A 26,741-nucleotide genomic window follows, 5' to 3' on the forward strand; every position below is an offset into this window, starting at 1 on the left:
AGGGAGAGGAAGGGGTGGGAACGAAGGAGGGGGGGAGGGAGGGGGAGAGGGAAGGAGGGAGGGGAGGGAAGGGGAAGGAGGGAGGGGAGGGAAGGGGAAGGAGGGAGGGGTGTGGTGGGGAGGAGGAGGGAGGGAGGGGGAGGAGGGAGGGAGGGAGGAGGAGGAGGGAGGGAGCGAGGAGTGGGGTGGTGAGGAGGGGGAGGGGTGGGGAGGAGGGGGGAGGAGGGAGGGGGAGGGGTGGGGAGGAGGGGGATGAGGGAGGGGGAGGGGGAGGGGAGGAGGGGGGAGGGGTGGGGAGGAGGGAGGGGGGAGGGGTGGGGAGGAGGGAGGGGGAGGGGTGGGGAGGAGGGAGGGGGAGGGGTGGGGAGGAGGGAGGGGGAGGGGTGGGGAGGAGGGAGGGGGAGGGGTGGGGAGGAGGGAGGGGGAGGGGTGGGGAGGAGGGAGGGGGAGGGGTGGGGAGGAGGGAGGGGGAGGGGTGGGGAGGAGGGAGGGGGAGGGGTGGGGAGGAGGGAGGGGGAGGGGTGGGGAGGAGGGAGGGGGAGGGGTGGGGAGGAGGGAGGGGGAGGGGTGGGGAGGAGGGAGGGGGAGGGGTGGGGAGGAGGGAGGGGGAGGGGTGGGGAGGAGGGAGGGGGAGGGGTGGGGAGGAGAGAGGGGGAGGGGTGGGGAGGAGGGAGGGGGAGTGGGGAGGAGGGGGAGGGGTGGGGAGGAGGGAGGGGGAGGGGTGGGGAGGAGGGAGGGGGAGGGGTGGGGAGGAGGGAGGGGGAGGGGTGGGGGGGAGGGAGGGGGAGGGGTGGGGAGGAGGGAGGGGGAGGAGGGAGGGGGATGGGTGGGGAGGAGGGGGGAGGAGGGAGGGGGAGAGGTGGGGAGGAGGGAGGGGGAGGGGTGGGGAGGAGGGAGGAGGAGGGAGGGGAGGGAGGGGTGAGGAGGAGGGAGGGGAGGGAGGGGTGGGGAGGAGGGGGGGTGGGGAGGGGAGGGAGGGGTGGGGAGGAGGGAGGGGAGGGAAGGGTGGGGAGGAGGGAGGGGAGGAGGGAGGGGAGGGAGGGTGGGTAGGAGGGAGGGGTGGGGAGGAGGGAGGGAGGGGTGGGGAGGAGGGAGGGAGGGGTGGGGAGGGAGGAGGGAGGGGTGGGGAGGATGGAGGGAGGGGTGGTGAGGAGAGAGGGAGGGGTGGGGAGGAGGGAGGGAGGGTTGGGGAGGAGGAGGGGCGGGGTGGGGGGAGGGAGGGGCGGGGTGGGGGGAGGGAGGGGCGGGGTGGGGGGAGGGAGGGGCGGGGTGGGGGGCGGGAGGGAGGGGCGGGGTGGGGGGCGGGAGGGAGGGGCGGGGTGGGGGGCGGGAGGGAGGGGCGGGGTGGGGGGCGGGAGGGAGGGGCGGGGTGGGGGGCGGGAGGGAGGGGCGGGGTGGGGGGCGGGAGGGAGGGGCGGGGTGGGGGCGGGAGGGAGGGGCGGGGTGGGGGGCGGGAGGGAGGGGCGGGGTGGGGGGCGGGAGGGAGGGGCGGGGTGGGGGGCGGGAGGGAGGGGCGGGGTGGGGGGCGGGAGGGAGGGGCGGGGTGGGGGGCGGGAGGGAGGGGCGGGGTGGGGGGCGGGAGGGAGGGGTGGGGGGAGGGTTGGGGGGGAGGGTTGGGAGGAGGGAGGGAGGGAGGGAGGGTCGGGGTGGGGAGGAGGGAGGGTCGGGGTGGGGAGGAGGGAGGGTCGGGGTGGGGAGGAGGGAGGGTCGGGGTGGGGAGGAGGGAGGGTCGGGGTGGGGAGGAGGGAGGGTCGGGGTGGGGAGGAGGGAGGGTCGGGGTGGGGAGGAGGGAGGGTCGGGGTGGGGAGGAGGGAGGGTCGGGGTGGGGAGGAGGGAGGGTCGGGGTGGGGAGGAGGGAGGGTCGGGGTGGGGAGGAGGGAGGGTCGGGGTGGGGAGGAGGGAGGGTCGGGGTGGGGAGGAGGGAAGGAGGGTTGGGGAGGTGTGAGGGAGGGAGGGGTGGGGAGGAGGGAGGGAGGGGTGGGGAGGAGGGAGTGTGGGAGAGGAGGGGGAGGGAGGGAGAGGAGGGGGAGGGAGGGAGAGGAGGGGGAGGGAGGGAGAGGAGGGGCAGGGAGGGAGAGGAGGGGCAGGGAGGGAGAGTAGGGGGATGGAGGGAGAGTAGGGGGAGGGAGGGAGAGAGAGGAGGGAGGGGGAGGGAGGGAGAGGAGGGAGGGAGAGGAAGGGGGAGGGAGAGAAAGGGGGAGGGAGAGGAAGGGGTGGGAACGAAGGAAGGGGGGAGGGAGGGGGAGAGGGAAGGAGGGAGGGGAGGGAAGGGGAAGGAGTGAGGGGTGGGGTGGGGAGGAGGAGGGAGGGAGGGGGAGGAGGGAGGGAGGGAGGGGGAGGAGGGAGGGAGGGGGAGGAGGGAGGGAGCGAGGGGTGGGGTGGTGAGGAGGGAGGGAAGGGTGGGGCGGTGAGGAGGGAGGGAAGGGTGGGGTGGTGAGGAGGGAGGGAAGGGTGGGGTGGTGAGGATGGAGGGAAGGGTGGGGTGGGGAGGAGGGAGGGAGGGGTGGGGTGGGGAGGAGGGAGGGAGGGGTGGGGTGGGGAGGAGGGAGGGAGGGGTGGGGTGGGGAGGAGGGAGGGAGGGGTGGGGTGGGGAGGAGGGAGGGAGGGGTGGGGTGGGGAGGAGGGAGGGGTGGGGTGGGGTGGGGAGGAGGGAGGGGGGGAGGGAGAGGCGGGTTGAGGGAGGGAGGGAGGGAGGGAGGGGGGGGAAGAGGTGGGAGAGGGAGAGGAGAGGGGAGGGAGCAGAGGAGGGAGGGGAGAGGAGGAGGGGGGAAGGGGGGGAAAGGATGGCAGGGAGGGAGGGAGAGGAGGGAGGGAAGGATAAGAGGGGGGGGAGGAGGAGGAGGGAGGGAGCGAGAGGAGGAGGGGAGGGAGGGAGGAGGGGGAAGGAGTGAGGGGGGTGGAAAGAGAGGAGGGGTGAGAGGCTGAACGGGCCGGGTCGGGCCGCCGCCTAAACTTTGGGCGGGGCCCGCCCCCAGCGCGATGCCGGGCGGGCGGACCCCGCCGACTATGGAGAGGGGGGGGGGGCGGGGAGAAGAGGGAGTGGGGGAAGGCTGAACGGGAGGGAGGGGGGGAGCTGAACGGGAAGGAGGGGGGAGCTGAACGGGAACGAGGTCAGTTCCAATCTTCGACCGGTGAGCCCATTCAGCCAGGGCCTGGCCCCTCCCACACAGCATCGGGGTCCTACAGCTACTGCACATGCACGCAAACTCTAGCACGCATGTGCAGAGGTCCCGGCACTGTTTTCAGCGCCAGGACCTGGCTCCATCCTCGTCACCTTGTGCTGCGCCACGCCGAGCACAAAGATGTCCTGAGGAGACCGGAGAATCACAAGCTAAGTTTTCGGCGCCCTTTTTCATCCAGAAAGTCACGCACCTTATGGAGATGCGCCGTTTTTCCAGAGGGCGGAAACTTGGGCCCAATAATTCTAGAGCCCACTGGATGTCTCGGGACTTACAGGGGAGGATAAAGAAAAAATGGCAAGATTTTGTCATATACCAACGGCTAAATACTATCGAACCTTTATAAGAATATAGAAAGTTAAGAGGCAAAATTAAAAAGGATATTCGAAATGCTAAGAGAGAGCACGAGAAATTCAGCCTAACCTCAGCGGTGGGAAAATTACTGGAAAAAATCTTGAAAGACGGGATAAATCTGCATTTGGAAAGACAGGGATTCATTCGGACAGTCAGCACAGATTTGTTAAGGGAAGATCGTGTTTGACTAACCTGATTGAAATTTTGAGGAGGTAACCAAGAGGGTCGATGAGGGTAGTGCATATGATGTAGTATATATGGACTTTAGCAAGGCTTTTGAAAAGGTACCACATGGTAGACTGGTCATGAAGGTTAAAGCCCATGGGATACAGGGAAAAGTGGCAAGTAGGATCCAAAATTGGCTTGGGGTTAGGAAGCAAAGGGTAATGATTGATGGATGTTTCTGTGACTGGAAGGATGCTTCCAGTGGGATTCCGCAGGGCTCAGTACTGGGTCCCTTGCTTTTTGTGGTATATAGCAATGATTTAGATTTGAATATAGGGAGCATGATTAAGAAGTTTGCAGATGGCATTAAAATTGGCTGTGTGGTTGATAATGAAGAGGAAAGTCAGGGCTACAGGAGGATATCACTCTACTGGTCAGGTGGGCAGAGCAGTGGCAAATGGAACTTAATTCAGAGAAGTGTGAGGTGATGCACTTTGGGAGGGCTATTAAGGAAAGGGTATGCACATTAAGCGGTAGGCCACTTAATAGTGTAGATGAACAAAGGGACCTTGGAGTGCTTGTCCACAGATCACTGAAAGTAGCAAGCCAGATGGATAAGGTGGTTGAGAAGGCATACGGAATGCTTGCCTTTATTGGCTGAGGCATAGATTATAAGAGCAGGGAGGTTATGCTTAAATTGTATAATACTTTGGTTAGGGCTACAGCTGGAGTACTGCGTGCAATTCTGGTCACCGTATTATAGGAAGGACGTGATTGCACTCAAGAGGGTGCAGAGGAGATTTACTACGATGCTGCCTGGATTGGAGAATCTTCGTTATGAGGATAGATTGGATAAGCTGGGTTTGTTCTCATTGGAACAGGGGAGGTTGCGAGGAGACCTCATTGAGGTGTACAAAATATTGAGGGGCCTGGACATAGTGGATAGTAAGGGTCTATTTCCATTGGTGGAGGGGTCTATGAGGGGGCATAGTTTTAAGGTGGTTGGTGGAAGGTTTCGAATGGATTTGAGGGGGGGCTTCTTTACGCAAAGGGTTGTGGGGATCTGGAACTCGCTGCCTGGAAGAGTGGTGGATGCAGAAACCCTCACCACTTTTAAGAGATGGTTGGATGGGCACTTAAAGTGCAGTAACCTACAGGGTTACAAACCGAGAGCTGGTAACTGGGATTAGACTGGATGACCTTTTGTTGGACGGCGCAGATATAATGGTAAGTACTGCAGGGAATCGAATAAGGCCAGGTGATCTGCTGGATGGGTCGGAGAAAAATTTTCCCAGATTTTTTCTCCCTAAATTGGCCTGAGTTTTTAATCGTTTTTTTGCCTCTCCCAGGAGATCACATGGCTTCAGTTGGGGTGGAGTGTAGAATGTTTCAGTATAAGGGATGTCGCAGTTGTTTGAGGCGGACTGGTTGGGCTGGATACTCTCTGCCTGTCCATCATTGTTCATAGGTTTATATGTAACCTTTAGGGCTGCTGACCAAGGGCCGTGCAGCTCTTTGTCGGCCGGCATGGGCCGAAATGGCCTCCTGTGCTGTAAATTTCTATGTTTCTATGTTTCCCGTATTGGGCTGTACCGTCGCCTGAGAACTCACTTTTAAAGTGGAAGCAAGTCTTCCTTGATTTCGAGGGCCTGCCGATGATGATGATGATGATGATGGGATTGGATTATGGGCCATGGAGTTTTGGATGAAATGAAGTTTACAGAGGGTGGGGAGGAGAACGTGAGACACAAAAAAAACCCCTGCCCATAAATCACTTTGGAGCGAGTGCAGCGCTAAAAAAAATTAATTCAAAACAACGATGTTTTAGACATCAAGAATGTCACCTCTAGCTAAAACGGTGCAATCATGAAGCAAACCCAGGAAATTGGGTCATAAACTTTAAAGGTGACTTTGTGACCCAGTTGTCTGGCTTTACTTCATAGATGGAAAACAATTACTGGAATTATTTCAGAAAAAACATTTCCCTTCCCCTTTTAAGATTAAATTACTTTTTCTTTTCCGATTTCCTAGCCAAATTGTATTTCCTTTATCATTTTCCACTTGCATTTTCCACTATCAATTAAACTGCAACAGCAGAATTGTCAAAAATCTGAGATGCTTTCGTTCTATTCTGCTCCAGGCAACAACTGCATAAGAGATGGTGATTGCACATTATCCACAGGAGTGCTCGAGAGAGCTCTTTAATACATCTGAATGGTTTGTTCTCAGCGCAATGGAACTTGTCTATTTTTCCAAGTCAACTTGCATGATTCGCACAGTGACATCAGTGTAAATTAAGACCAGACAGAAGTACAAAACCTTGAGAGAGTAGTTAGCAAAAACGTCAAAAAAGGCTCCCTTGTGGGTAGCATGCCAAGGTCTGTGCTGAGTTAGCTGAGGTTTGGGTACTCAGGAGTATGGTGGTCCAGTGGTTATTTTGCCAGACTAGCAATCCAGAGGCCAGGACTAATAATCTAAAAAACATGAGTTTGAGAATTTGAATTCAGTTTAAAAATAATGTAGAAATTTAAAAAAAACTGGTATCAGTAAAAGTGACCATGAAGCTGTCGGACTGTCGTAAAAACTCAACTGGTTCATGTGGTATGTCTAGAGAGCACACAGCACACACACAGCCTAAGAAGGCAGAAGGTTCCAGAAGTCACCTGTCAGATGACCTGGTCTGCTTTTATTAACAGCACTGGCTGCAGTAACACAGGAGGCCACAGTGTGGAGCTAGACATTACACTTCTCCCTCCTTAATGAAGAAGTTATTATAACAAACAATCATTCATAACTTGCATGGTTATACATAACTAAAGATATGGACTGATTTTGCATATTTACAAATCAAGCTTAACCACCTGTTTTCTGTTTCAGAGAGGATACCTTCGCTCTCGAACAGAACCTTCCAAACACGGTAACGAATTTAAACTCCTTCGAGGCTGATCCTGAGGAAAGTTTTCCTCCGAGGAATACCCTTGATTTCCATTTGAACTCTCTCTAACTTCAAACTGTTTGCTTCCCTGACTTGGACTCAGACTTAAATTCTGATTTTCTCTTGGATTTGTTTCCAGTACATTGGATGTAGGATATGCTATTGGTGTATCAAAACTATCTGATGAGTCAGAAATAATTGAAACATTCCCACCTTCAACTCCTTCCATGTCTGTAGGTAAAATATGATCAATGTGAACAAACCTAAACTGTCCATGATCAAACATCTTGACCAAATATGTGCGAGTACATATCTTCACCAATCTTACGAGTAACCATTTATGGTGATGGTTCTTCACTCTCACCTTCTAATTTAATTTCACACTTCTCTCTTTTACCCTACCTCTATCATGATTCTCTTTCTGTATTAATTGTGTCTCTTCTACGGACTGTGCCAAGTTTGGTTTTAACAACGGGAATCTGGTTCGTGGCTGTCGTTTGAGAAATAACTGTGCTACCAATAGTTGTGTGAAGAGTATTACGATACGTAATTAGAAAATTAGCCAATTTGTAGTCCAATGACAACAGTCGCTTCTTTGGATTTGGATCTAACATTTTATGAGGGCACATTTTACAATTTGTACAATGCGCTCTGCTGCACCATTCGAAGCAGGGTGGTATGGTGGAACCTTGGTATGTCTCTCACCATTTTTGCTTGAAAACTGTGCAAATTCTACTGAACGAAATTGTAGTCCATTATCAGAAACGATTTCTTCTAGGAGGCCAAATGAAGAAAATAATCTTCGCAAAATGTGTAATGCTTTACTTGTTGCTATTTTCCACGTGAGAAACACCTCGACCCACTTCGAATGGCTATCAATCACAATGAACAATTGTTGTCCTTCTAGCTCAGTAAAATCAATATGTAGCCTTTGCCACACCCTGGGAGGCCATTTCCATGGCTGTAATGGTACTGATGGTGGTTGCTTGCTTACCGATTGACATGTCGTACACTGACTGACCATGTACTCTATATCTTTATGAAGACATGGCCACCATAAGTAACTGCGTGCAAAACTCTTGGTCATGCACATTCCCAGGTGCTGGTCATGGAGGTCTCCTATTAATTTGGACCTGAATTTATTTGGTATAACTACTCTTGCATCCCACATGATACAATCTTTATCAACTGATCATTCATTCCCAAGAATGAAGAATGGATGAATATCTTTGTCTATTACCTGGTTTGGCCATCCATTTGCAATATAATCATACACCTTTGACATAACTGGGTCATGTTTGGTTGCTCTACCAATCTCTTCAGCTGTGACAGGTAGTTCATCAATGTTTGAAAAATAAAACACTTCTTCCCTATCGGGTGTAACTTGTGATGGGGAAGGCAATCTCGACATAGCATCAGCATTACTGTGATCAGCTGATCATCTGTATTCAATATCATATGTATATGCTGACAAAATCAAAGCCCATCTCTGCATTCGGGCTGCAGCTAATGTTGGAACTGGGGACTTTGGATGGAGGATTGCTGTCAGGGGCTTATGGCTCATAACGATGATAAACTTACGACCATACAAGTACAGGAACTTCTTGACCCCAAAAATTAATGCCAAGGCTTCCCTTTCGATTTGCGCATGATTACTCTCACTGGCACTGAGAGTGCGTGAAGCAAAAGCAATTGATCTCTCCTCTCCACTATGCAGTACATGAGAGATCACGGCCCCAACTCCATACGGAGAGACATCACATGCTAGCTTGATCTCCTTAGAAACGTCATACTGAACTAACATGGTGCTCTCTACCAATTTGCACTCCTTGAATGCTGTATCGCATTCTTCTGACCATTTCCAATGGACCTGTTTTTTTAATAGTTAATTCAGTGGATGTAATATTGTAGCCAAATTTGGTGGAACTTCCCATAATCGTTCAAAAGACCTAAAAATGATCGAAGTTCAGTGACATTCTTGGGAGTGGGTGCATTTCTGATTGCATCCAGCTTTCCCTTGATTGGATATAAACCATCTTTGTCTACTCTGTACCCTAAGTACTCAACAGAGTTTTTAAATAACTCACACTTGCGAGCAGACACTCTGTGCTTCTCTAGCCATTTGAGGACTTCATTCAATATGTTATTATGAATTTGTTTATTTGGTGTTGAAATGAGTATGTCATCTAAATCACATACTACCTCTTCAATACCTTGCAAAATCTGGTTCATCGCCCCTAGGTATATGGCAGGTGCAGAAGACACTCCAAATGGTAGCCTATTAAATTGATATAGGCCTAGACGAGTATTTATAGTCAAGCATGACTTGGACTCCTCATCTGTAAGTAGGCATTCGTAAGATCCAACTTTGAGAAGATCTGACTACCTGTCAGTGTTGTGATCAAATCTTCTATATTTGGCAATATATTGGGGACATTAGCCTCTAGAACCTGGTTTACGGTTACTTTATAATCACCACAATCTTACCTTCCCATCGGACTTAGGTACAACAACAATGGGTGTAGCTCAATTACATCAATCTATCTTAGAAATAATGTTCTCAGTCTCTAGTCTTGAGTTCTTGCTCAACTTTCTCGAGTGCATATGGTACGGAACGTGGCTTGCAGTAAACCGATCTAGCGTCCTTCTGTATCCTGACACTTGCCTTGAAGCCCTGGATTGGGCTGCCTGTTTCGCAGAACACCTTTGGATAATTCTCGATGACATCATCCTTTGATGCAAATCTCATTTCCGCACGAAAAATCTCACTCCAATCCAGCTTCAGTGATCCCAACCAATTTCTTCCTGGTAAGGCAGGCTTGTCTCCTGCCACTACTATTAGAGGCAAGCTCTGAATTTTATTCTTGTATTTCACCGGTACGGTGATACGACCTACCACAGGAATGTTCTCTCCCAAGTAGCCTCGCGGCTCTATCTTGGATTTCTCCAATGGGAAATCGTGCAATTTGTCGAGGTATTTCGACTTCAGTACTACACTCACAGATGCACCAGTGTCGATTTCCATGGGTATCTTGAATCCTGCAACATCTATGTGGATTATGATACTTTTCGAATTGCTGTCCGTTAACCTTGTGCTCCTGATGACGTTTAGCTCTAACATCTCCTCGTTCTGTTGTTTTTCTTCCATGCTTTGTAGTCTCTGGAGATTTCGACTCATAAGCTTTGAAAGCTGGTTTACCCTTCAGTCGGCATGCCTGCGCAAGATGCCCAGTTTTCCTGCAGAAGAAACACTCCGCCTTCCCATATGGACAACTTTGAGCAATGTGTTGTCCCAGGTACCGATAGCAGGACTTCAATGCTCTGTTACCATTTCCAGTTTCTGAGACTTTGGGCTCCCACCGCCTTTTACTTTGAATCTGCAGGTGATTCACCTCGGTTGTCTGACGACTGAAAATAGTATGAAATTCTCGGGAATATTGGTCGGCCATGCTCATTGACATAGCTATCTGACAAGCTAAATCAAAAGTCAAGTTAGGCGTTGTCAATAACTTTCTTCTGATTGCATCATTTTTCATTCCACAAACAAAGCGGTCACGCAATGGTCGGCCCTGAAAGTCACCGAAATTACAGTGAATAGATAGCTTTTTTAATGCTACAATGTACTCACTGATATTTTCTTCGGCCTTCTGATTTCGTATTCCGAAACGATAACTTTCAGCAATTTCTAAAGGCACGGGGCTGTAGTGCTGCTCGAACTTAGTTAGAATCTGTTTCAGAGCTGTATCCTTTGGCTTGTCAGGCAAAAGCAAATTTATCAGCATTTCATACAACTCGGTCCCTGCCTCAGTTAAGAAAATCGCCCTTTTTCGTTCCAACACCACCGGTTATTGCCTTCATTATCAGGGATTTCGATGATATTATTTGCTGTGAAAAACATTTCTAGTCGATCCACATATGCTTTGAAACTTTCACGGTCATGTTGAAATTCGCTCAAATGCCCTATTACTCCCATAGGCGCGGCCATTCTGGACTCTGGCAGTTCAAACAAGTGTGCTTGTAATTACCTCGGATTTGTAGCTGTTAATCAAAACAGAGAAGCTCCCGAAGAATCTCTGTTGGTTGGCTGAATCCTGCACTAACAAAAATTTCAGCTTTGTTTTGTCTGATTAATCGATTCTCGCCGCCATTATAATATTTTCAGAGAGCACACAGCACACACAAAGCCTAAGAGGGCAGAAGGTTCCGGAAGTCACCTGTCAGATGACCTGGTCTGTTTATTATTAACAGCACTGGCTGCAGTAACACAGGAGTCCACAGTGTGGAGCCATAGACATTACAGTTCACTAACGTTCTTTAGTCCCACAACCTCCCCGGAGATGTCTGCGCTCCTCAAATTCTGTCCTCTTAAGCATCCCTGATTATAACTGCTCAACCATCCATTCAGCTGCCTGGGCCCCAAGCTCTGGAACTCTCTCCCTAAACCTCTCAGCCTCTCTACCTCTCTTTCTTCCCTTAAGACGCTCCTTAAAACCTACCTCTTTAACCAAGCTTTTGGTCATCTGCCATTATTTCTTTTTATGCGGCTCGATGTCAAATTTATTTGTTTTGACTTCTAACACTCCTGTGAAGCGCCTTGGAACGTATTACTATGTTCAAGGCACTATATAAATACAAGTTGTTGTTGTAGTTGTTAGGGAAGGACCTGCCGTCCTTACCCAGTCTGGCCTTTATGAAACTCCAGTCCCACAGCAACGTGGTTGACTCTTAATTGCCCTCTGAAGGCCCACCATCACCTTTGCAGGGCAACTAGGGTTGGACAATAATTGCCAGTCTTACCATTGATGCCAACACTATTTTTTAATAAATAAAAAAAATCAAGAGTGATATCCTAACCTAGGAGTAACACACCCCAAAGAGATGGAATTCACCCTGCAAAGCCACAGACAACATACTCCAAAATTGATTATTTCTTTTCTTTTCACACCTAACCCCAGTGAAGAGTTACAATACTGAGCCCATAAACATCTCCGTCCATGCACCAGCTGTCCTCAGATTTGCCACTTCACCCCATCACTGTTGCCATTCTCAGTGGCCAAACATTCATGTCCTCCTATGAGTACAGTTCGCCCGTTGGATATCTGAGAAAGAGAATCCCCAGCACTGCTCTAGAAACCAGTCTGGATGTATTGTTGCCTTGTGCTCCAACATGGAAACTCAGAGAGACCTGGGGCGCAGAGCTAGAGACTTGTGATAAAAGATGCCTATTGGAGAGCAAGAGAGAGCCCCAATACACTTGTATAAGTAAACAGGAGCAGGAAAACTCCTCTGAAACACTGAGGGACAAGTCAGGAGAGGGAAAAGAGACAGGTAGACATAAAGAGAAAGAATGAGACAGCAATACAAAAACAGAAAGATACAGATACAAATAGAGGCACAGATATAAAGAGAGAGACACACACAGACAGACACAAAGAGACAGAAAGAGGCACACACACACAGACAGATACACAGAGGGAAACTGAGAGAAAGAGTGAGACAGAGCGACACAAAAACAGAAAGATAGAAACATAGAAACATAGAAAATAGGTGCAGGAGTAGGCCATTCGGCCCTTCGAGCCTGCACCGCCATTCAATGAGCTCATGGCTAAACATGCAACTTCAGTACCCCATTCCTGCTTTCTCGCCATACCCCTTGATCCCCCTAGCAGTAAGGACTTCATCTAACTCCTTTTTGAACATATTTAGTGAATTGGCCTCAACAACTTTCTGTGGTAGAGAATTCTACAGGTTAACCACTCTCTGGGTGAAGAGGTTTCTCCTCATCTCGGTCCTAAATGGCTTACCCCTTATCCTTAGACTGTGACCCCTGGTTCTGGACTTCCCCAACATTGGGAACATTCTTCCTGCATCTAACCTGTCCAAACCCATCAGAATTTTAAATGTTTCTATGAGATCCCCTCTCATTCTTCTGAACTCCAGTGAATACAAGCCCAGTTGATCCAGTCTTTCTTGATAGGTCAGTCCCACCATCCCGGGTATCAGTCTGGTGAACCTTCGCTGCACTCCCTCAATAGCAAGAATGTCCTTCCTCAAGTTAGGAGACCAAAACTGTACACAATACTCCAGGTGTGGCCTCACCAAGGCCCTGTACAACTGTAGCAACACCTCCCTGTCCCTGTACTCAAATCCCCTCGCTATGAAGGCCAACATGCTATTTGCTTTCTTAACCGCCTGCTGTACCTGCATGCCAACCTTCAATGACTGATGTACCATGACACCCAGGTCTCGTTGCACCTCCCCTTTTCCTAATCTGTCACCATTCAGATAATAGTCTGTCTCTCTGTTTTTACCACCAAAGTGGATAACCTCACATTTATCCACATTATACTTCATCTGCCATGCATTTGCCCACTCACCTAACCTATCCAAGTCACTCTGCAGCCTCATAGCATCCTCCTCGCAGCTCACACTGCCACCCAACTTAGTGTCATCCGCAAATTTGGAGATACTACATTTAATCCCCTCGTCCAAATCATTAATGTACAATATAAACAGCTGGGGCCCCAGCACAGAACCTTGCGGTACCCCACTAGTCACTGCCTGCCATTCTGAAAAGTACCCATTTACTCCTACTCTTTGCTTCCTGTCTGACAACCAGTTCTCAATCCATGTCAGCACACTACCCCCAATCCCATGTGCTTTAACTTTGCACATTAATCTCTTGTGTGGGACCTTGTCGAAAGCCTTCTGAAAGTCCAAATATACCACATCAACTGGTTCTCCCTTGTCCACTCTACTGGAAACATCCTCAAAATATTCCAGAAGATTTGTCAAGCATGATTTCCCTTTCACAAATCCATGCTGACTTGGACCTATCATGTCACCTCTTTCCAAATGCGCTGCTATGACATCCTTAATAATTGATTCCATCATTTTACCCACTACTGATGTCAGTCTGACCGGTCTATAATTCCCTGTTTTCTCTCTCCCTCCCTTTTTAAAAAGTGGGGTTACATTGGCTACCCTCCAATCGATAGGAACTGATCCAGGGTCTATGGAATGTTGGAAAATGACTGTCAATGCATCCGCTATTTCCAAGGCCACCTCCTTAAGTACTCTGGGATACAGTCCATCATGCCCTGGGGATTTATCGGCCTTCAATCCCATCAATTTCCCCAACACAATTTCCCGACTAATAAAGATTTCTCTCAGTTCCTCCTTCTTACTAGACCCTCTCTGACCCCTTTTATATCCGGAAGGTTGTTTGTGTCCTCCTTGTGAATACCGAACCAAAGTACTTGTTCAATTGGTCTGCGATTTCTGTGTTCCCAGTTATGACTGCAGGGGACCTACATTTGTCTTTACTAACGTTTTTCTCTTTACAAATGTATAGAAGCTTTTGCAGTCCGTCTTAATGTTCCCTGCAAGCTTCCTCTCGTACTCTATTTTCCCTGCCCTAATCAAACCCTTTGTCCTCCTCTGCTGAGTTCTAAATTTCTTCCAGTCCCCAGGTTCACTGCTATTTCTGGCCAATTTGTATGCCATTTCCTTGGCTTTAATACTATCCCTGATTTTCCTTGATAGCCACGGTTGAGCCACCTTCCCTTTTTTATTTTTACGTCAGACAGGGATGAACAATTGTTGTAGTTCATCCATGCGGTCTTCTAAATGTCTGCCATTGCCCATCCACAGTCCACCCCTTAAGTATCATTCGCCAATCTATCCTAGCCAATTCATGCCTCATACCTTCAAAGTTACCCTTCTTTAAGTTCTGGACCATGGTCTCTGAATTAACTGTTTCATTCTCCATCCTAATGTAGAATTCCACCATATGATGGTCACTCTTCCCCAAGGGGCCTCGCACAATGAGATTGCTAATTAATCCTCTCTCATTACACAACACCCGGTCTAAGATGGCCTCCCCCCTAGTTGGTTCCTCGACATATTGGTCTAGAAAACCATCCCTTATGCACTCCAGGAAATCCTCCTCCACCGTATTGCTTTCAGTTTGGTTAGCCCAATCTATATGCATATTAACGTCACCCATGATAACTGCTGCACTTTTATTGCATGCACCCCTAATTTCCTGTTTGATGCCCTCCCCAACATCACTACTACTGTTTGGAGGTCAGTACACAACTCCCACTAATGTTTTTTGCCCTTTGGTCTTCTACAGCTCTACCGATATAGATTCCATATCATCCAAGCTAATGTCCTTCCTAACTGTTGCATTAATCTCCTCTTTAACCAGCAATGCTACCCCACCTCCTTTTCCTTTTATTCTATCCTTCCTGAATGTTGAATACCCATGGATGTTGCGTTCCCAGCCCTGATCATCCTGGAGCCACGTCTCCGTAATCCCAATCACATCATATCCGTTAACATCTATTTGCACAGTTAATTCATCCACTTTATTATGGATACTCCTTGCATTAAGACACAAAGCCTTCAGGCTTGTTTTTTTTAAACACCCTTTGTCCTTTTAGAATTATGATATAGTGTGGCCCTTTTTGTTTCCTGCCTTTGTTTACTCGGCCTTCCACTATTGCTTTTTACCTTTCTACCATCTGTTTCTGACTCCATATTACTTCACCCTATCTCGCTGCATAGGTTCCCATCCCCCTGCCATATTAGTTTAAACACTCCCGAACTGCATTAGCAAATGTTACCCCTGGGACATCAGTTCCAGTTCTGCCCAAGTGCAGACCATCCCTTTTGTACAGGTCCCACTTCCCCCAGAATTGGTTCCAATGTCCCAGGAATTTGAATCCCTCCCTCTTGCACCACTGATACAGACACAAATAGAGGCAGAGATATAAAAAGAGACACACACAAAGAGAGGCAGACACAAAGAGACAGAGAGGGAGACACAGAGATAAAGGGACACAGAGAGCCAGAGAGAGATAAAGGGACACAGACACAAAGAGAGACACACACAAACACACAGGAAAGAGAGACACAGGGGGCAGAATCAGGGAGCAAGTCACAGGGACACACATATATGAGAGAAAGAAAGAGACCCATAGAAAGACAGACTCACATACACAGTGAGACAAAGACACACAAACACAGAGAGAAAGTCACACACAAAGATAGAGAGACACACTGAGACAGAGCGAGAGACAGAGAGAGACATACAGAGAAAGAAAGAGAGAGATACAGAGCAAGAGACAGAGAGACACACATATACAGGCATAATGAGAGACACAGCGAGAGACACACAAAGACACAGACAAGGAGAGAGAGCACAGATGAAGATTAAGATACAGGAAGTAATAAAAAGGAAGAGAAAGCAAGAAACAGACACGTACACGGAAAATGAGATGGTTCAGATGTGGGCGAGCTGTTGATGTTGGGATTTTTCGCTCTGCCCTGTAGTTCACACTAATAGCTGCATTCTTTTTATTTTCCCATTCCCAGACCAGGGATGCTGGGCCATATGAAAAATCCCTGATGTCAACATGACTGAGATTGGCTAACTCAGCACAGACCAGCAAAAAACCTGGGTCCTTGTGGTCCAAATGGCTCAGTTACACCACGACTTTACCAACTGACCCAACAGGGCAGCTTTTCACAGTGTGTTGCTTCTTGTTAATACAACATGTACAACGTTTTTGTATAGGAACTGTAAATTACTGGTGACTGAATCACAGCGGTCTCAGGCCATGAATGGAGTGATGTTAACCAGAACACATTAAAACAATAACAACTTGCATTCGTATAACACCCTTAACATAGTAAAATATCCCAAAGCGCTTTGCATGAGTGTCATCAGAAAACTTTTGACACCGAGTTATGAGGAGATATTAGGACAGGTGACCAAAAGTTTGGTCAAAGAAATAGGTTTAAAGAAGTCTTAAAGGAGGAGAGAGTGGTAGAGAGGGGAGAGAACTCCAGAGCGTAGGGCCTCAACTGCTGAAGGCACAATCGCCAATGCTGGGGCGATGGAAATCTGGGATGCGCAACAGACCAGAATTGGAGGAGTGCAGATGTCTGAGAGTTGTAGGACTGCAGGAGAATAAGAGGTAGGGAGGGCCGAGGCCATGGAGAGATTTGAAAACAAGAATAATCATTTTTAAATCGAGGAGTTGCCAAACTAGGAGTCAATGTAGGTCAGCGAACACAGTGATGATGGGTGAACACGACAAGCCACGCGATATAACCAAATGGAGGACAGTGATAGAAGAGCACATTTTTCCTCCGGTGAAAACAGTTGCGCCCTAAGAGACATGCGGGATTAAGAGAGACTTCAGAAGGGCTTGAACTGAACACTCGGGCCTTTTTGCACTTACCTGTACAGACAGTAGGCAATTCCAAGTCAACAGGACCATGCCCAGGCCAAACACCGCAGTTGCCACATTACGGCCGTCCCACAAAGACTCCACCAGCGGAATACTCCCCACTTGCCAGTCATAGCAAAGAGTCATCGGTGCCAACAACAGCCAGGCATTGAAGGTCAGCAGGTAGGAGTATGTAAGAAACCTGTGGCACAAACAGAAAAATAACTTTCATTTATATTGAATGACCTCAGGAAGTCCCAAAGCAATTTACAGCCAAGAAAATACTTTTGAAGCGTAGTCACCGTTGTAATGTAGGAAATGTGGCAGCCAATTTGCACACAGCAAGCTCCCACAGACAGCAATGTGATAATGACCACATCTTCGGTTTTTAGGGGTTGGTTAAGGGATAAATGTTGTCCAGGACATTGGGGAGAACTCCCCTGCTCTTCTTCAAATCGTGTTATGTGATCTTTTACATTCACCTGAGAGGGCAGACAGGGCCTCGGTTTAACGTCTCATCCGATAGATGGCACCTCCAACAGTGCAGCACTCCCTCAGCCTGGATTATGTGCTCAAGTGTCTGGAGTGGGACTTGAACCCGTGATCTTCTGCCTCAGAGGCGAGTCAACTATATTTCAGCAACACCACTGCAGTATGCGTAACTTAAACCCTGAAAACTTGGGACATTATACAACAGCAGGAGAAGCAAAACTAACGACTGAAAAGCGAGGCCACTTCAAAATAAATTGAAGATTCCGCAACAGCTCAGCAAGTGGCCTTGCAGATCGGCGAGCTCCGAGGTCGAATCGCTAGCCACGCTCGCCCGAGGCAGCGGTCGGGATACTCCAGCTGACCTTGGGTTAGGGATGAGGAAGATTGATCCAAGTTCGGCGAGAGGCGGGAGTTCCGGGGATCGGAGAGGCCTACAAAAGGCCAGTGAGACCAGGAGCAGCACGAGTTTGGCAAGAGTTCCGGGGATCGGAGAGGCCTACAAAAGGCCAGTGAGACCAGGAGCAGCGCAAGTTCCGGGGATCGGAGAGGCCTACAAAAGGCCAGTGAGACCAGGAGCAGCGCGAGTTCGGCGTGAGGCGGGAGTTCCGGGGATCGGAGAGGCCGACAAAAGGCCAGTGAGACCAGGAGCAGCGCGAGTTTGGCGAGAGGCAGGAGTTCCGGGGATCGGAGAGGCCTACAAAAGGCCAGTGAGACAGGGAGCAGCGCGAGTTTGGCGAGAGGCGTGCTTGTGCAGCTACAGGGAGAAGGCAAAAAAGAAGTAGAAAGAAACAGAAAGGTGACGTCACAGTCAAGGGGGTGATTGGCTGGTGATTGGTGAGTAGTTTTTCTTTTTTCTCTTCTATAACAGTGAGTAAACTTTAACATTGTTGTTGCCAATTTAAGTGTATCTAAGGGTTAAGTCATGGCAGGAGAGCTCGGTCACGTGATATGCTCCTCCTGCACCATGTGGGAACTCAGACACTTCCGGTGTCCCTGACGACTCCGTGTGCGGGAAAGGAATCCGCCTCCAGTTCCTGATGGTCCGCGTGGCGGAATTGGAGCGGAGAGTGGATTTACTCTGGAGCATCCATGATGCTGAGAATGATGTGAGTAGCACGTGTACTGAGTTGGTCTTACCGCAGGTGAAGGGTCCACAGCCAGATAGGGAACGGAAGACCAACAGGAAGAGCAGAGCAAGGAAGGTAGTGCAGGGGACCCATGCGGTCTGACCGCTTTGAGTACTGTTGAGGGGGATGACTCATCAGGGGAGGTCAGCAGCAGCAGCCAAGTTCATGGCACCATGGCTGGCTCTGCTGCACAGGAGGGCAGGAAAAAAAGTGGGAGAGTGAGAGTGATAGGGGATTCAATGGTAAGGGGAATAGATAGGCGTTTCTGCGGCCGCAACCGTGACTCCAGGATGGTATTTTGCCTCCCTGGTGCAAGGGTCAAGGATGTCTCGGAGCGGGTGCAGGACATTCTGAAAAGGGAGGGTGAACAGCCAGTTGTCGTGGTGCACATTGGTACCAACGATATAGGTAAAAAAAGGGATGAGGTCCTACGAGACGAATTTAAGGAGTTAGGAGCTAAATTAAAACTTAGGACCTCAAAAGTAGTAATCTCGGGATTGCTACCAGTGCCACATGCTAGTCAGAGTAGGAATCGCAGGATAGCTCAGATGAATACATGGCTTGAGCAGTGGTGCAGCAGGGAGTGATTCAAATTCCTGGGGCATTGGAACCGGTTCTGGGGGAGGTGGGACCAGTACAAACCGGACGGTCTGCACCTGGGCAGGACCGGAACCAATTTCCTAGGGGGAGTGTTTGCTAGTGCTGTTGGGGAGGAGTTAAACTAATATGGCAGGGGGATGGGAACTAATGCAGGGAGACAGAGGGAAACAAAATGGAGACAAAAGCAAAAGACAGAAAGGAGATGAGTAAAAGTGGAGGGCAGAGAAACCCAAGGCAAAAAACAAAAAGGGCCAGTGTACAGCAAAATTTTAAAGGGTCAAAAGTGTAATAAAAAGGCAAGCATGAAAAGCTCGGTGCCTCAATGCAAGGAGTATTCGGAACTCAGGAGAGGGCTCTGAGCTAGATAGAGTGGGTGAGAGCTCAGATGAACAGGACTGCAAGAAAGAATGCAAAAGGCAGGAGGCAACAGAACAGAGTAGCACTGGGGTAAGTGTAAACCACAAGGTGATAGGAAGGGACAATATGTATGAATATAAAGGGGCTGCAGGAGGGGTCAAAACTAAAAATCATGGTTTAAAAACTAGTATCAAAAGACTCCACCTAAATGCACGCAGCATTCGAAATAAAGTAAATGAGTTGACGGCACAAATCATTACAAATGGGTATGATTTGGTGGCCATTACAGAAACGTGGTTGCAGGGTGGCCAAGACTGGGAATTAAACATACAGGGGTATCTGACAATTCGGAAAGATGGACAAGAAGGGAAAGGAGGTGGGTAGCTCTGTTGATAAAGGATGATATCAGGGCAACTGTGAGAGACGATATTGGCTCTAATGAACAAAATGTTGAATCATTGTGGGTGGAGATTAGAGATAGTAAGGGGAGAAAGTCACTGGTGGGCGTAGTTTATAGGCCCCCAAATAATAACTTTATGGTGGGGCGGGCAATAATCAAGGGAATAATGGAGGCATGTGAAAAAGGAACGGCAATAATCATGGGGGATTTTAACCTACATATCGATTAGTCAAATCAAATCGCACGGGGTAGCCTTGAGGATGAATTCATAGAACGGGATTGTTTCTTAGAACAGTATGTTACAGAACCTACAAGGGAGCAAGCGATCTAAGATCTGGTCCTGTGTAATGAGACAGGAATAATAAACGATCTCCTAGTAAAAGATCCTCTCGGAATGAGTGATCACGATATGGTTGAATTTGTAATACAGATTGAGGGTGAGGAAGTAGTGTCTCAAACGAGCATACTATGCTTAAACAAAGGGGACTACAGTGGGATGAGGGCAGAGTTGGCTAAAGTAGACTGGAAACACAGACTAAACGGTGGCACAATTGAGGAACAGTGGAGCTCTTTCATAGTGCTCAACAAAAATATATTCCAGTGAAAAAGTAGGGCGGTAAGAGAAGGGATAACCAGCCGTGGATAACCAAGGAAATAAAGGAGAGTATCAAATTAAAAACCAATGCGTATGAGGCGGCCAAGATTAGTGGGAAACTAGAAGAGTGGGAAAATTTTAAACGACAGCAAAGAATGACTAAGAAAGCAATAAAGAAAGGAAAGATAGATTACGAAAGCAAACTTGCGCAAAACATAAAAACAGATAGTAAAAGCTTTTACCGATATATATAAAACGGAAAAGAGTGACTAAAGTAAATGTTGGTCCCTTAGAAGGTGAGAAGGGGGATTTAATAATGGGAAATGTGGAAATGGCTGAGACCTTAAACAATTATTTTGCTTCGGTTTTCACAGTGGAAGTCACAAAAACCATGCCAAAAAAATTGCTGGTCATGGGAATGTGGGAAGAGAGGACCTTGAGACAATCATTATCACTAGGGGGCTAGTGCTGGACAGGCTAATGGGACTCAAGGTAGACAAGTCCGCTGGTCCTGATGAAATGCATCCCAGGGTATTAAAAGAGATGGCGGAAGTTATAGCAGATGCATTCATTATAATCTGCCAAAATTCTCTGGACTCTGGGGAGGTACCAGCGGATTGGAAAGCAGCTAATGTAACGCCTCTGTTTAAAAAAAAGGGCAGACAAAAGGCCGGTTAGTTTAACATCTGTAGTGGGGAAAATGCTTGAAGCTATCATTAAGGAAGAAATAGCGGGACATCTAGATAGGAATAGTGCAATCAAGCAGACGCAACATGGATTCATGAAGGGGAAATCATGTTTAACTAATTTACTGGAATTCTTTAAGGATATAACGAGCATGGTGGATAGAGGTGTACCGATGGATGTGGTGTATTTAGATTTCCAAAAGGCATTCGATAAGGTGCCACACAACAGGTTACTGCAGAAGATAAAGGTACGCGAAGTCAGAGGAAATGTATTAGCATGGATAGAGAATTGGCTGGCTAACAGAAAGCAGAGAGTCGGGATAAATGGGTCCTTTTCGGGTTGGAAATCGGTGGTTAGTGGTGTGCCACAGGGATCGGTGCTGGGACCACAACTGTTTGCAATATACATAGATGACCTGGAAGAGGGGACAGAGTGTAGTGTAACAAAATTTGCAGATGACACAAAGATTAGTGGGAAAGCGGGTTGTGTGGAGGACACAGAGAGGCTGCAAAAAGATTTAGATAGGTTAAGCGAATGTCGGAAAATGTGAGGTCATCCACCTTGGGAAAAAAAAACAGTAAAAGGGAATATTATTTGAATGGGGAGAAATTACAACATGCTGCGATGCAGAGGGACCTGGGGTTCCTTCTGCATGAATCCCAAAAAGTTAGTTTGCAGGTGCAGCAGGGAATCAGGAAGGCGAATGGAATGTTGGCCTTCATTGCAAGAGGGATGGAGTACAAAAGCAGGGAGGTCCTGCTGCAACTGTACAGGGTATTGGTGAGGCCGCACCTGGAGTACTGTGTGCAGTTTTGGTCACCTTACTTAAGGAAGGATATACTAGCTTTGGAAGGGGTACAGAGACGATTCACTAGGCTGATTCCGGAGATGAGGGGGTTACCTTATGATGATAGATTGAGCAGACTGGGTCTTTACTCGTTGGAGTTCAGAAGGATGAGGGTGATCTTATGCAAATATTTAAAATAATGAAAGGGATAGACAAGATAGAGGCAAAGAGGTTGTTTCCACTGGTCGGGGAGATTAGAACTAGGGGGCACAGCCTCAAAATACGGGGGAGCCAATTTAAAACCAAGTTGAGAAGTAATTTCTTCTCCCAGAGGGTTGTGAATCTGTGGAATTCTCTGCCCAAGGAAGCAGTTGAGGCTAGCTCATTGAATGTATTCAAATCACAGATAGATAGATTTTTAACCAATAAGGGAATTAAGGGTTATGGGGAGCGGGCGGGTAAGTGGAGCTGAGTCCACGGCCAGATCAGCCATGATCTTGTTGAATGGCGGAGCAGGCTCGAGGGGCTAGATGGCCTACTCCTGTTCCTAATTCTTATGTTCTTATGTTCTTATGTAAGTTCTTGCTCCCGAGTCTCCCAGTGACCCGTGCCGGATGTGCATTGCGTGAACACCGGGTCGGGGAGGATCGTGACTGCGATGTCGCTGCAATGAAACTATCCGATGCGACCTGCTGCCTCGGCTCACGCGGCAAAGATAGTCCGCATGGGCGAGGGACTGGAGGATTGGAGTAGGTTGGAATCGTCACCGGCCAATCGTCATCTTGGGGCGAGGAAATGGAAAGAGAAGAGGAAATGGGTGGGAAGAGAAAGCATTCGGAAAAAGTGAGAAAAAATTGACGCTTTGATAGGTTTTAGTCTTAACCATCTGGGTTGTGAAGCACCTGTTAAACCACCCGCCTAACTTAAATGAAAGGAAAATCTGAATGAGTTTTGTTACTGGCATTCACCTTCAAAAACGAGATTCCCCAACGGTCCAATGAGTAAATCCACCATGTGTTGCAGCACGAAGCCGTAGAAGGTCAGAGGTCACAGGTTCAGCTCTCTCACTGTGCGCAAATAGCTGATCACAGTTAGGGCAACAAATGGGGGGGCCCAAACGGTTGGTCGTGGAACCCATACAGGCACAGATGACCATTCCAACACAGCCTGGGGCTAGATTTGTATCTAGAACCCAGCGATGAAAGGACAGCACCCAACTCGCTGCACCAAGCGGTTCCCTGGTTTAATTCTGAGGCTGACACAGGAGGGAGAAGGAAACAAACCGTGTGCTTTTAAACCTTAGTGGCGTAATTTGAAGAGAAGCCAAGGCCTTGCAGGCGGTGGGACTTGCGACAGCATCGTACCTGGTGAGAAGGTGAGGGGAGAAGGAAGCTGGGTTGTCCTGCTCGGAAAAGTTAGGCATGGAGCCCGCCATGATCCACACGCGGAAAAACAGGATCAGAAGCACCTAGGAGAAAAAGAACTGATGGATCGTGCCAGCACATATTCACATTGGGCGACATGCTGTCAACAAGCACAACATAAACAGCATGCATCATCATTTTCAAAGGTCTACAAAATGGTGGAACTGGCAGCTGTGGCTCAGTGGGTAGCACTCTTGCCTCTGAGTCAGAAGGTTCTGGGTTCAAGCTCCCCTCCAGGGACTTGTGCACAAAACCTAGACGGACACTCCAGTGCAGTGCTGAGGGAGTGGCACTATTTTGAAAAACAGAAAGGGAGTTCTCCTGGTTGTCCTGGCCAATATTTATCTCTCAACCAACATGACTAAAATACAGATTATCTGATCATCTCATTGCTGTTTGTGGGACCTTGCTGTGCGCAAATTGGTTGCCACACTTCCTACATTATAACAGTGACTACACTTCAAAAGTATTTAATTGGCTGTAAAGTGCTTTGGGGCATCCTGAGGTCATTAACGGTGTAAAATAAATGCAAGTCTTTTTTATTTCTATATACAGAACCATTCCTGCATTGCTAGATTGATTCCTGGATGAGAGGGCTGTCCTATGAGGAGAGCTTGAGTAGAATGGGCCTATACTTATTTAAATGGAGAAAGATTGCAAAGTGCCACAGTACAGTGGGACCAAGGGGTACTTGTGCATGAAACACAAAAGGATGGTATGCAGGTACAGCAAGTGATCAGGAAGGCCAATGGTATCGTGGCCTTTATTGCAAAGGGGATAGAGTATAAAAGCAGGGAAGTCATGCTACAGCTATACAGGGTTTTGGTGAGGCCACACCTGGAATACTGCGTGTAGTTTTGGTTTCCATATTTATGACAGGATATACTTGCTTTGGAGGCAGTTCAGAGAAGGTTCACTAGGTTGATTCCGGGGATGAGGGGGTTGACTTATGAGGTAAGGTTGAGTAGGTTGGGCCTCTACTCATTGGAATTCAGAAGAATGAGAGGTGATCTTATCAAAACGTATAAGATTATGAGGAGGCTTGACAAGGTGGATGCAAAGAGAATGTTTCCACTGATGGGGGGAGACTAGAATTAGAGGGCATTTAAAACTGAGATGAGGAGAAATTTCTTCTCTCAGAGGATTGTAAATCTGTGGAATTCACTGCCTCAGAAAGCTGTGGAAGCTGGGACATTGAATAAATTTAAGACAGAAATAGACAGGTTCTTAAACGATAAGAGGTTATGGGGAGCGGGCGGGGAAGTGGAGCTGAGTCCATGATCAGGTCAACCATGATCTTATTGAATGGCGGAGCAAGCTCGAGGGGCCATATGGCCTACTCTGCTCCTATTTTTTATGCTCTTAAGTTCTTATGATACTCTCTGGAGTTTAAAAGAATATCTCATTGAAACGTATAACATTCTTAGAGGATTTTACAAGGTAGATGCTGAGAGGCTGTTTCCCCTGGCTGGAGAGTCTAGATTGAGTGGGCATAGTCTCAGGAAAAGGGGTCCGCAATTTAGGACTGAGATGAGGAGAAATGTCTTTACTCAGAGGGTGGTGAATCTTTGGAATTCTCTACCTCAGAAGGCTGTGGATACTCAGTCATTGAGTATATTCAAGACAGAGATCGTAGATCTTTAGACACCAAGGGAATCAAGGGATCTAGAAGCAGAATGGGAAAGTGGAGTTGAGGTAGAAGATCAACCATGATCTTACTGAATGGTGGAGCAGGCTCAAAGGCCAAAATGGTCTATTCCTGCTCCTATTTTTTATGTTCTAAGATTTTATTTTTTTTCGGAATTAAACGCTAGTCTTTTTTTTGATCTGTTAAGGAATAGCATTTAGGGGTTTCATTCTATTATAACTCAACTGCACACAACAGATTACATAAAAACATAAGAAATAGGAGCAGAGTAGGCCATTTGGCTCCTCGAGCCTGCTCTGCCATTCAATAAGATCGTGGCTGATCTGATCTTGGCCTCAACTCCACTTCCCTGCCCGCTCCCCATAAACCCTTGACTTCCTTTTTAATCCCAATTATGATTGGGATAAAACAGTGCAGGCTAGAATTTAACAAGAAAGTGCTAACACTCCTTAACGTGCCTATGCTATTTGGTATGATTGCCCTTTTCCCACGGATATTCTAGTACATTGTAAAATAACACTACAGAGATGGTTCTCAAGGGCCGATTTGACGATGGCGGGTGAATGGACCCAAGGTCAGGTGCCAGCGTGGCACAGTGGGGTGCCGGCTCTGCCAGATGGCAGTAGGTGGGCAGGGAATGTAACCTTGTCATATCTCTGCTATCTGGGTGACCAACAGCTACCAGGTCACCTAATTCAGATTCCACCATCTGGCCTAATCCCTCTCCTTGTCTCCTCAACCTCTGGGTGTCACGGCTTCGATTGATTGTCAGCTACGTCCGCTGGCCGCTGATCTGAATTCAGAGCTGATGCTGCCGAGGTCTCATAGGCTACGTTCAACCTCCTTGTCTTATTTTTATTTAAGTAAAATTGATGTAAAGCAGAACAGAATTTTAAAAACAATCACTCACCACAGTAATAATTTATGAGCTTCACAGATTTTATATTGTTTCACTCTAAGTGAAATTAGGAAAAGAAATTATAAAATCTATATAACTGAGGTTGAAGAATGCAGCATATCCAACTGGCAAGGATAAATCTAGTCTGTCTCAGGCTTAAGAATCGAAGCTTGTTACTGAACAGCGTGGGAGCTTAGAAGTTTCCGTTTTGAATTGGTAAGCTGTGCACCAATTGAGGAGTAGGGAGAACACACGGAATTTGTTGTGGAACCCAATTAAAGTTTATTTGCATCATAGTCGGGGATCTAACAAAACTTGCACCGCTCGGCAGCACAAACGTTTCTACTCACTCGCTGCCGAAGTAGAAACACAGCTGCAACATCCTAGCTCTTGATACTCCGCCCTGCCTGCCCTATACCTGCAGCCGTGGCACCATTTTCGCACTCTCGCCTTTGAGTCAGAATGTCATGGGTTAAAGTCCCACTCCAGAGACTTGAGCGCAAAATCTAGGCTGACCCTCTCGTGCAGTACTGCGGGAGTGCTGCATGTCGGATGTGCCGTCATTCAGATGAGACGTCAAGCAGAGACCCCATCTGTCCTCAGGTCCTAAGATCCCATGGCACTACTCTAAGAAAAGCAGGGGATTTCTCCCCGGTGTTCTGGCCAATATTCATTCTTCAACCATCACCTAAAGCTGATTGTCCGGTCATTATCACATTGCGGGAGCTTGCTGTGCGCAAATTGGTTGTCGTGTTTCCTACATTACAACAGTGACCACACTTCAAAAGTTCTTCATTGGCTTTGAGACGTGCTATAGAAATTCAAGTCTTTCTTTCATTATGGTCTCCTATA

General features: G+C 48.3%; 1 protein-coding gene across 1 annotated transcript in view; it reads right to left on the bottom strand.

Annotated features, from left to right (window-relative positions):
• Positions 1–26,741, bottom strand: part of tmtc1 (transmembrane O-mannosyltransferase targeting cadherins 1) — a 269,539-nt gene that overhangs the window by 116,131 nt on the left and 126,667 nt on the right. Inside the window, exons 6-7 of the mRNA XM_070901685.1 lie at positions 23,284–23,387; positions 16,887–17,076 (exon numbers count right to left, since the gene is read on the bottom strand). Of these exons, the coding sequence (XP_070757786.1) occupies positions 16,887–17,076; positions 23,284–23,387 (294 nt within the window). The remainder of the gene's footprint in view (positions 1–16,886; positions 17,077–23,283; positions 23,388–26,741) is intronic.

The sequence above is a fragment of the Pristiophorus japonicus genome, chromosome 15 (assembly GCF_044704955.1).
Source record: "Pristiophorus japonicus isolate sPriJap1 chromosome 15, sPriJap1.hap1, whole genome shotgun sequence".
NCBI lineage: Eukaryota > Metazoa > Chordata > Chondrichthyes > Pristiophoridae > Pristiophorus > Pristiophorus japonicus.